Source organism: Trachypithecus francoisi, unplaced genomic scaffold (assembly GCF_009764315.1).
Source record: "Trachypithecus francoisi isolate TF-2019V2 unplaced genomic scaffold, Tfra_2.0 Lachesis_group6, whole genome shotgun sequence".
NCBI classification, from domain to species: Eukaryota; Metazoa; Chordata; class Mammalia; order Primates; family Cercopithecidae; genus Trachypithecus; species Trachypithecus francoisi.
The window spans coordinates 105,486,830-105,499,096 of NW_022681471.1; the positions used below are offsets into that span (position 1 = coordinate 105,486,830).

General features: G+C 33.3%; 1 protein-coding gene across 1 annotated transcript in view; it reads left to right on the forward strand.

Annotated features, from left to right (window-relative positions):
• DMD (dystrophin) overlaps positions 1-12,267 on the forward strand; it is a 2,224,438-nt gene that overhangs the window by 913,773 nt on the left and 1,298,398 nt on the right. The window contains 2 exon segments of the mRNA XM_033201414.1: positions 2,327-2,481; positions 3,326-3,508. Of these exon segments, the coding sequence (XP_033057305.1) occupies positions 2,327-2,481; positions 3,326-3,508 (338 nt within the window).

Below are 12,267 nucleotides of genomic sequence, written 5' to 3' on the forward strand. Positions count from 1 at the left end.
TCTACATGTATCCATTATTCCTACTTTCTTTACTTAATTGATTTTATTTGCATTAGGTCCAATTTTTTGGTAACCTGATACTTGTTTAATAAGCCCTGGATTCTTTTCATTTATTTATTTTTAAAATTTTATTATGCCTTTAAGAAAGTCACTCTTTGCAACTCACTATATACAAAAGTCAAATTTCATTTTTATAGGAATCCTCAAAAATAATCTTACTGCCTTTGAATAAGAACTGCTACTTTCATATTAAGCAGTTTTGTATATGGCTTCAAGTCCCCACATGACTCATCTGGATTGTACAGGAAGAGCAGGATAAACTTAATTTTTCTATAACAGTATCTAGAAAGTTCTCAAGACTAGACAAGTAGAAAGTTTTGTGAAAGAACCTTTTATTTTGTATATGCTTTGCAATAATCGCTATTTGCATGCATGGCTGATTTTCTAATACTGTTCATTGCTGAGCTTTTCATTGTAAATCACTCTTTGGAGCTATGTAGTTATGAAGGTCGGTCCACCTAGTAGGTAGATGGAGTCTGCTTTCTACATGCAAATAAGAGAATAAAACCTTTCCCCTTATAGTCAACCAGATAAACACTGCTGAGAATGTAATTACACAATATTGTGCCTGCAAGGAATCCACAAGGAAAATCTAATTGGCCAGCAGGTGTTCTGAAGGTAACTGCTGATAAATATAGTAAACAGAAAAGGCCTCTTCCTCAAGGGAGTGCAAAAGCACACCGTAATGTGTCTAGAAAATCGGAACGCTATGTAACTCACACCCTTCCAACTGTGAGCAAGCTTTCAGAAGTATCTACACTGGTAGTACGATGGCATGTGTCCTACTGAATAGCAGTGTTTAATGGTTATCTGGCATTCCTCTAAAGAAATCTACATGACGTCTCTAAATATTTTACATATTATGCATCACTTTGTGCCTAGGAAATGAAAGATGTTTCAGATTTATGACCACCAAGCCCTTTCTCTTGGCAAAGATGTGAGTTATGTCACAAATAAGGCATGGCTCAACTCTAATTCACGTGGCTGTATCTTGTTACCTTTGAAAAAAGCAGCATTCGATCTGAGTCCTCAGAAGGTTTGAAAATTCAACATAAAATGCAAAGTACAGCAAGTTTTAAATTCCCAATTTTAAACAAACTTGATAATGAAATATAGGTCATTCTTGCAAATATAGGCTATAAGTGATTAATCAAAGTCATCAAACCTACTTGCCAAACCAGTCTATACCAACATATTCAATAACTTTTTAAACCTGTCAAATGGTTCGAATTCTGGTCCTTACGAAATATTTTAGAGAAGGTCAAAACTTTCCAATGCAATGAAATTTTTAGAAGTTTTCTGATATTTAATTTTTTTAGCTTGAATTAAAACCTGTGAATAAAACCCTAATTGCTAATTCCTGTAGAAATGAAAGCTGCATGCAGAGCTTATGTTCCCATGAATTATAAAATGGCATTTGACTAATTCTGTTAATCACAGAAGATATTGTGTGTGCTCGCAAAGAGCATGATGACTGATTCCCCCCATTGTTGATTTATTAAATTAGTCTTATCACATTGATTTGAAAGCATGCACTTGCTGTTTTCTTTTTTCAAACAGTTAATTGTTTTGCATTTAGAGCGTGATTTGGTACAGTAAGATAAATTTGGCTATGCAAGCCTTGGAAGGAGAAGCATTTGTCTAACATAATTTTTTGTTAGTTATGTTCACAAATATATGAACAGTGGTGACACTTCTACACATACAGCTTGGAACAGTTTATAAGACAATTAAAATGGCTTTATATTTCTAATAATCAAATATTAATGGCCTATGAAATTCTTACGTAGGCGTTTCTAAAAATATAATATATGTTGGTTGAGTACATAAAGTTTTGTTGATGAGTCCCAAGGCTAAAAATATACGTTTTAGAATTTTACCTATTTTAAGTCAAATACAAACTCACTAGGTTTGTGAGTTTGTATCTAGTTAAGTCAATTGTATTCATATGTTACACTCTTTCATATAAACTACACAACAATTAGCTCATTAAGAGTCAATTAAATGTGACAAGATTTTTAAGCACGTTTGAACATGCTAAGAGAAAATACTTTAAGTGTGTTATTCAGGTTTCTTAGCTTCTTATACATGGGTCCTGCCTCATGAATACACAATTTAATTAAGTCTTTGTATATTTTGCATATAAATATGAAGTTAACCTAAGTTGTACAAAAAGATGAGGGACACAAATTATTTTGATAATAACTGCAGCCAGAAGTGCACTATACCTATATATTGATATTTTAATAATGTCTGCACCATGAACAGGATTTGAGGTCTCAAAGAAGAAAAAAGGCTCTAGAAATTTCTCATCAGTGGTATCAGTACAAGAGGCAGGCTGATGATCTCCTGAAATGCTTGGATGACATTGAAAAAAAATTAGCCAGCCTACCTGAACCCAGAGATGAAAGGAAAATAAAGGTAATGTTGTTTTAGAATGTCAATACCAGATTTTATTATACAGTTTAACCTGTGAAGATCATATTTAAAATGTTGGTGTTCTTGTTTCTATTAATGTTCTCTTTGATTTGATGCATTTCCTTGTATTGTGTGTTGTTTTCAGTGAATGTATTAAGTGTTATTCAGTTGACATAATGTTGAATGAATAAAATGTTTTGCTTTCAGACTATGTAAAATGATTTAAGAAATGTGATGTGTTTTCTGGTAAAATTGTAATTGACTTTGTGTATCTTTGTTCCAGATGAACTAATGACTTATCGGTATATGGACGACTTCTTACTCATGTTAGCACATTCATTTCATCAGAACATCTTCTCACATCAGTGTTAAATCTCTATAGATTTATTTGCTTATTGTCTAAATATGTTTTTTCTGTTATTTTACACTTTTTATTTTGCTTCGTTCTTTGTTGAGTTCCTCAATCCTTTAAAAAGGAAATAAATGACTTATTCATTTACCCTCTAAATTATATTCTATATGGATGGTCCCTAATAAATAATGAGTTATCACTCCAAATTGATTCAAATCCCAAGACACCAGAGGAATTTAGAAGAAAGAAAATGTTAGACCAATTTAAATATTTACCTAATTAGAATGTCTAAAACCAAGCATTCAAGGATAACAGAAATAATATTTGGATTATTGAGCAAGGATGCCAGTCATGCCTTTCATATTTGTAAACTTCAAAGGATGACAATAAAGGGACAACAGCCTTTGAAATTTCTGAGAGAAGTATTTGCTGCTTGCAAGTCGGTTGATATGGTTAGCTAACTGCCCTGGGCCCTGTATTGGTTTTGCTCAATAGGAAATTGATCGGGAATTGCAGAAGAAGAAAGAGGAGCTGAATGCAGTGCGTAGGCAAGCTGAGGGCTTGTCTGAGGATGGGGCCGCAATGGCAGTGGAGCCAACTCAGATCCAGCTCAGCAAGCGCTGGCGGGAAATTGAGAGCAAATTTGCTCAGTTTCGAAGACTCAACTTTGCACAAATTGTGAGTTGTTACTGGCAAACCCACGTATGTGTTTGCAACTACTACTCTATTAACAGAGGCCTACTAACAAAAAAGAGACAAAAAATCTGGGTGCAATTTTAAACTTCTAATGTATATTCTGAAAGTGAGTAGTTTCCCTCACTTTGGGCTTCTGTAACACTAGTGCTTAATTTTGCAGTTTAAAGACACAAGAAGTTAACAGATAATAGGAAAAACCCCTTATCAAAAATGAAAATACATCTTAATTTTTTTTGCTACATCATTTTTCATAACATTGACAATGTTAATTTGTCAATTTATCATACATTCACTTTACTTCAGTGTCTAATCCAAAAAAATATGTATTGCTTTCCTGAGATCATCCCATGCTGATTTTACTTTCTTAATGTATACATGATAAATAATAAATATTTTGTGGTACATCTTATGTCAACCTGCATAAGCCATTATCTCATTGACTTGAAGAATAATAACTTGGTCCTCACACCTGGTTTGACTACTTAATGGGCTACAGTGCTCATAAAAAACTGGATGCCTAGTAAGATGGTTGGTAATTGATTGCAGATTGAACAATATCAGATAAGGTTATTACTGAAATGTTCCCAGCCAAAACAAAAAGAAGTGACTGCTCTTCTTTCAGACAACTGAATGGAGTGTGTATGGTTCTCTCTTTAAAAAGGCAATTCAGAATTGTTAGCTTGGTCTCAGTTCTTTATTTGTAATAGGCTGTAAACCATAGAGGTTTTCTGACAGGTATATTTTTGTTCCTATTATTAACTCTTGTAAGATGAAGAGGAATGATCGTCATCTGTAATTATACAAGAAAGTACTACTCCTCACAAAACCAGGAAGTCAAAGTCTGGAAACTAAGGCTTTATAGTTAAGTTAGGTGAAATTATATGAATCAAACAGATACTCAACCATTTTGCCCTATATAAATAACAACTGCATAGAGTTCAGCCCATGTATGAGACTTCTTGGGAACTTCTTCTGTGATATTGTCAGTTCCATTTAATTTGGTATATATTTTTAAAATGTCAAAGGCAATTACCATAACTTTATTTTATAAACATATAAGGGAAGTATGTTGCATATTATCGTGACTTCTTTCTATACTTCAAGAAAATTCATAAATACACTGTTTTCTGTTAAATCTAATACCCTAAAGTTTAATATCAGGTGACTATTCTGAGCAATTGGAAGAATACAAGGAATATTGAAACTGTATTGCATGTGAAATCTAATTCCACCTGGCTGAATGTTTCAGCCTATTATCCTTCATATTAGATGTTATGAACGTAATGTGTCATATATAACCTTACACTAATGAGCAAGCCTGTGTCTGTAGATGCAGTATGAAGCGAAAGATTGAGGCAATCAAAAAGAAAATTCTAGTAAAATAGTTTCACCTCAATTTAATAGATCATTCAAGGGGAAGTCTTTGCTTTGGATTATCTGACTACTAACTCAATTCTCCATTCCAATTTTCCCCATGTCTTGACACACCCAATATGCAGGTTTAAAATTCGTTGCAAACTAATCAACTTACCAATGCTTTATAGCTAAATAGGCACAAGATCAAAAATCTCCCTAAACTGCTTACTTCAAATGCCATTATGTCCCTATTCATAGTAGACTCTCAACAAATATTTGTATAACGTAATAATAATGATTGGTGAAATAAAGGAAGCATATGTGAACCAGTATATATTTTTTTAAAATTATGGTAAAATTATAGGATGTATTTTCCTCATAAATGATTTATTCTTAAATTTTATATATTAAAGATACAAAATCAGAATGTGAAGGGGGCTATTTTTGTGTTAACTCTTAATTATCCATGATAATAAAGTGATCACAATTTGTATGAAGAATAATCAATTTAATATCACAGTTATATTGGTATTGGATTTTAATTAGAACTGAAGGATAATTGATAGATGATAAATAGGTATATAGGTTGGTAGGTAGATAGACAGGTGGATGTAGAAATATTCAAGCTGTATCTTTATACTTTACCAATTGTCAATGCATTTTGAAACTAATTTCACTGTGGCCACTGATTAGAGTTATCTTTCTCAATTCTTATGCACTAGAGTCATTTGTGGTAGTCACAGTAAGAAGATTAACGAAAAGTAGTATTTGATATAAACTTACAATGGCTCTGATGTAGCATATGCCATAGCTTCAGAATTTCTTACTTCCCCCTGTATTCTCCTTCTCTAATTGTTTGATTGTTATTTTTCCTGACTGTCCCTTTCTGTTTTCTTTCCTAGATATAAACTCTAGGCTTAAAGTTAATCTTTCATGTCTTTGCAACAACAATTTGAAATAGTAAGCGGTACTCCTAAAGTGCTTAGTGTGTGAGAGCTGAGTGAGTTTAAAATGAAAAATTAATTTTCCTTATTTCACAGATACTCAGAGAACTGCTAAACACTGTAAAATTAAGGCATATAAGGGACTCTGTCCATGTCAGAGCTCTATATGGTAGTAATAAAGCTCAGAAAAGGACTGAGACTTTGAGGGAACAATCATGAGGAGGCGCCCAGCCACACAGGAATGCTAGACCAAAGCATGGTAGAGGGTATCTGCAAATTATGGTCCTCAGGGCAAACCTGAAGATAATAAAGAAGAGGCAGGAGACTGGGAGGAAGCAGGTAAAAATTTTACCAGATATTCACAATGAGAAAACTCCTGCCTTAATTAGGAATTCCAAACATTTCTAATATATTTCCTGTTGGTTTAGAAACTAGGTACCTCAGTTAAGACCAAACACAGAGTGTAAACTGAGGAAAAGAGATATTCCTATATGATGTATTATCACAGCAGTGTGGTCTAGTAAAATTAATTCTTGGATAAACAGTGTTGAATATGAATCCCAGTGATTTTGAGTGCTGTATGATCATAGATAAACCATTTTGAGTCTCATTTACTTCATCTGTACAATGGAGATAAGATGTTTGTGAGGATTACATAAGGTAATATTTGTCCAAACACCTGCTGTGTTATGTAGGTTCAATGCATCAAAGTTTTCTTCTTCTCCTTTCTGTATATACATTAACATTAGAAAATAGACATAATCTTTGTTTTTTTAAATATTTTCATAAATTCATTAAGAGAATTAAGTATGTGCTGTTTGTTTAAAATATTAGCAACAGATATTTTGTTCGGTGAAAATTTCAAATTTGATTCCATAATATATAAGCAGATACTTTTCTCTAGATTCACAGAATAAACACAGGAAATATCACACAAATCTGATAACTGCCAAGAAAGGGCATGATTTTCTATAAACTCCCCCACTGACCTCTATCTGGATTCTTCTACCTAAAGGCACTGGAAACTCCACAGTAGACAATTGTTTCTACTTTTTTATGCTTCATTGTAGCATTTGGAAAATAACCTCAGAGAGCCCAGGCATTTGCAACCACAAAATTGTATAATGAAGATACTACTACAACCCCCAAGGCTCATGTGAAACTCCTAAGCAAGATAAACTTACAAACTAAAATTATGGTTATTATGGAAAAAAATTATAAGCAATGTTATCAGATGCCAAACATTAAAAGGGGAATGTATACCTGAAGAAAATAGAGATAAGAGGATAATCACCAAAGGATATTCAGTAATATTTAATGCTCAAAAATAAAAATTAAATGGATTTTTTTCCAGTAAGAATAGGCCATTATATAAAGTGAAGAGGAAGATTTTAAAAAACAAAGCCTAGAAATGAAAATATAATTAATTGCTCAAACATCTGCATGAAAGAAGTTTCAAGTTGAAAAAATGAGGATTATGGGGAAGAGACAATATTTTATATTAATGATATTTAATAAAATGGAATAGATGTAAACTTAAATGAATCCTCAAATTCAATAAAGGTCAACCAATGTGGAAAAAATAAAAACAAGTCTACCAACTAGCTCTGAATGAAACTCAGAGTATCAATAACCAAAAAGGTATCATAAAGGTTACTAAAGACCAAAGAACATTTACAGGATGACAATATTCACTGCAGACTTCTCATCACCAATAAACATTAGAAGATAGTGGAATAATATCTTCAAAATGCTAGGCACATTTTCAAATACCAGGTAAAATATGATTCAAGAATTAAGGCAAAATATTTCCAGACGTACAACTAGTTTCACCTAAACAAAAAGTAAGAATTTCTTACCTATAGATTTTTGCTAAAATAATTCCTAAACAATATACTTGTGTAAAATAAAATGAAACTAGAAGGAAGGAGACAGCTATGTAAAGCTGTGTAAAATTGTTTTCTCTATGTAAATAAAAACATTTATAAAAAAAGCTTATAGTCCTAAAATTTGGTCAGCGCCACCAAGGAAAACACAGAATACTAGGAGAATGCAGTATTTAAGTGATCCTATGTAAAGAGAGATAAAACAAATAAAAGACTTATTACATATCCTATGTATTACATATCCTATGTATTATATATCCTATGTATTATATATCCTTAATACATATCCTATGTATTACATATCCTATGTAAAGGGAGATGAAGCAAATATAAGACTTATTCTACATAATGTCAACAAATATAAGGCTTGTGCATAATGTGTTCAATATGAATTATTACCAATTATAATGTTTCTAGATAGCAAAAATGTGCTAAACCTCTGAAATATGCATATGTGCATGACCTTTCCAAGAAGAGGAGCAAAAAATACAAAAAAAGTCCACCTCAATGAAGAAAAAGAAATGTCCATCTTCTAAATACATTTCCACTTGAGGTGAACATGTTATGACATCAAATACCAAGTATATGATCTTGATGTTTAACATTTTATATCCAACAAGCTCTTATCCTGGATACCTAATGAACATCTCAAACATACAATAGCCAAGTGAAAAATAAATGATCCACCCCTCATCTACATAAATTGGCACCTGCCAACATCTCCAGATGTCATTAAATTGCACTATCATTTACCTAAATCAGAAACCTAGACATCCTTCACGGTTCTTTTCTCTTACATTACCATGTAAATTATTGCAACTCTTGTTGGATATACCTGCAAAATGCATCAAATCACTCCTCAGTATCTGTTATGGAAATGCTAATCTATAACATTATTGTCTCTCATCTGGATTACTTCAACAGCTTCTAACCCCTTCTTCCAGTCTTTCCCCACTTACACCATTTTCCCCCTGGTGAAGTCAGAGAGCTCCTTCTAAAGTGTTAATGAGATCATATCAGGCCTTTCCTGCCCATTACTCTTTAAATGAAATCCTATGATCTGCTACATCATGTAGCCCCTTCCCATCACTTCTGTTAACTCACACTTTATCTCCCTTTGTGCTGTTCTACTAACATAGAGGCCTAAAGATTTCTTTTCTATACTTAAACACAAGCAATTTCATTTCCGTATCAGTACCTTTGAACAGATTTTTCTAGTGGAATATTTTTCACCTAGAATTTTGCATAGGTGCTATAACTTATTTAGATATCCTTTCATTTAGGAACAACGAACATTTAGTAGAACTTTGATGTATAATCTGGTGATATAATATAAGTATTTTCTGTTATTAAATATTTTATATTCCCTATACTTATGTATGCAAATTGGGAGTTTAAGACTGCTGTTCAGTACATCAGTTTCTCTTACAGTTACTTCTGGAAGTAGGTATACTAAGGAAAGACAAAGCTTCTGGAACATAACAGTGAGGTGGTGAAGGGTGAATATGAAGAGGATTACAATATTGTATTGCAAAGGATAGCTTGTCCTATAGCAGAGTGATTGTAATAGGATATTTTAGCGAAATTAAAGTACACATTTCCAAAATATACATGTTCTTGGAAGGCTGATAGAAAATTAACCCTGTTTGTAGAATAAATGCCGCAAGAAATGTGTTGTTTAAAATAGTCCTTGGCTGGGCGTGGTGGCTCACAACTGTAATCCCAGCACTTTCCGAGGTCAAGGTGGGCGGATCACTTGAGGTCAGGAGTTCCAGATCAGTCTGGCTCACACACACACACACACAGACACACACATATATATGTTATATATATGTAGTCATATATATAGTTATATATATTTAGTTTTATATGTAGTTATGTATATTTAGTTATATGTAGTTATATACATTATATATAGTTATATATAGCATATATGTGTTTTATATATTTTATATATAATGTATATGTTTTATATGTTATATGTATTATATATATATATGATATATAAAGCGGGGCTTGGTGGCGGTTGCCTGTAATCCAAGCTTCTCAGAGGCTGAGGCATGAGAATTGCCTGAAACCGGGAGCCAGAGGTTAAAGTGAGCAGAGATCACACCACTGCTCCAGCCTGGGCAACAGAGTGACACCCCGTCTCAAAAAAAAAAAAAAAAAATTATCCTTAAGTGAATAAATTTGTAAAATAAACAACCGTATATTGTGAATATTCTTCCACTAACTTTTTTAAGTTGTTTGAATCTGAATAGTGTTTTACATTCACAAAGAGTTTTCACATGCATCTAGTGTGATCACAGTAACAGCCCTCTCAAGTATCATTTTCATTGTCATTTTACTGTAAGAAAAATTAGCATAAATGAGTTTAAGAGATTTGTCCAAGGACACATCTGAGGAATGGAAGACATGAAACTTGAATTCGCTGCTTCCCAAAATATGATGAGAGTTATTAAAAAAAAAAAAAAAAATTCAGTGTTTAAACAATTTTGGTAAACAGTAAATTAAGCAAACTTTCCTTACTCTGTAATTTCTAGTGTGTGTGATATGCTAATGGGATTATGACTTTCTATGAAGGGGTTAGATTCTATAGCCTTTCACATCTGGACAGTTGCAATAGAAAAGGGAAATTTCATTTCAGATTGATGAAAGGTTTCCTGTTTGAGTGATAGTGAAAAAGGTATATTCTTTAGAAAAAAAATGGGAAAAACATCACTGTATCATTATTCTTCTGTTGTTTGGGATTTCCTTAAATTTAAGCAGAGATGTACAAGAAAAGTAATAACAGAGCTGTTTGCCACCACCTTATGTAAAATAATGTCTGAGCCTAGATTTAATACTCTGCTACCCATTTTTTTTTTTTTTTGAGACGGAGTCTGGCTCTGTCGCCCAGGCTGGAGTGCGGTGGCCGGATCTCAGCTCACTGCAAGCTCCGCCTCCCAGGTTCACGCCATTCTCCTGCCTCCGCCTCCCAAGTAGCTGGGACTACAGGCGCCCGCCTCGTCGCCCGGCTAGTTTTTTGTATTCTTTAGTAGAGACGGGGTTTCACCGTATTAGCCAGGATGGTCTCGATCTCCTGACCTCGTGATCCGCCCGTCTCGGCCTCCCAAAGTGCTGGGATTACAGGCTTGAGCCACCGCGCCCGGCCATCTGCTACCCATTTTTTATGTTATCTCCTATCATGTAATAAAAGCAACTCATTTTGAGAATAAAATTAAGGGAAATAACGTTTTCTTTGCATAATTGCCACATAGATTTTCTTCTTTGCCTTGAAATAACAAAGATTGTCAGCTGCCAGTGAAACATCCTTGGAGAATTTGGGAAGATAAACGATTTTCTTATTTAGAGACAGAATGTTCTTTAGTAAATGGAGTTGTGAATATAAAAGACTAATAATGATTGCAAAGGGAAATGTTGAACCAGGATGTAGCTGCTTGTAGAATTTTTCTTCTCTCAGCTCAATTTTGTGATTAACATATTACAAGGATTAAGAAAGAAATTAGCTAACATTGTATGTTTTTCTCGATTGTTGATGATCATAATGGTTATAACTAGTTCTACAGAATGTTTTTGTTCTAGTGTCTTGTTGTGTAGTATAATCAGTTTAATGGTTGTTTAAGTAGACACATGTTCAACGAGGATCAGCTTCCAGAAAGATGACAGACTGACTTAATCCCTCACCCCTCATTTCGAATGAATTGAAATTCTGAATAAAATGTAATTTTTAAAACGTTTTAAATACACAGCTGAGCTATGGTGGAACCTCTCTTCCCTCTATGTGCCATGAATGATGAACTCATCTTACGTGAAACTGAACCTGGATTGAGAGCCTAATGGCTAGAAAGAAGTTTTCAAGACCTTTTAGGAAAAAATATGTGACCCTCAACAACACGTAATATAGAGGTGAAAATGAAACCCCTGCTTAAAGTCAGAACGTTCAAGGGCTTCCCTCAGCCTGTAAAGGGGAATAAATAAATCCTACCCGCAATGGAGAAAAGGCAGTGTCTGTAGTGATAATAGCTTAGGATTTTCAAAAATTAGTAGAAATCCCAATATTCAGACTGGGAAATTGAACAAATCTCAAGCAGAAAAGATAAATAAAAAGAAAATAAATATAAGTATAGATCATCACTATCAAATGATGAATCTGATGAATCCAAAAAATAAAAAATAAAAATAATTTTAAATACTGCTATATTTCCTTAGAAAGTAATGACACTTAAAATGGTACCTGGTTTTATAGCAATGATAGAATCCAGAAGATGGTAGAATAATATTTTCAAAAACAATGAAAGAACATCCACATAGGAACCTAGAATTGTGTACTGATAGAAACTCTCTTTCAGGAATAACATTGAAATAAAGATCTTTTCAGACATGCAAACTGTTTACTAGTGTAAAATTCTCTTTAGAGGACGTCAAGACTGGTCTTTAAACAGGAGAATGATTCAAGATGGATGATTTAAGCTGCAAAAGAGAATGATGTGTAAAGAAAATAGTAAAAAATGGAAAAGTCTTAAACATTTACTGTGTATAAAAGTGTCTATTA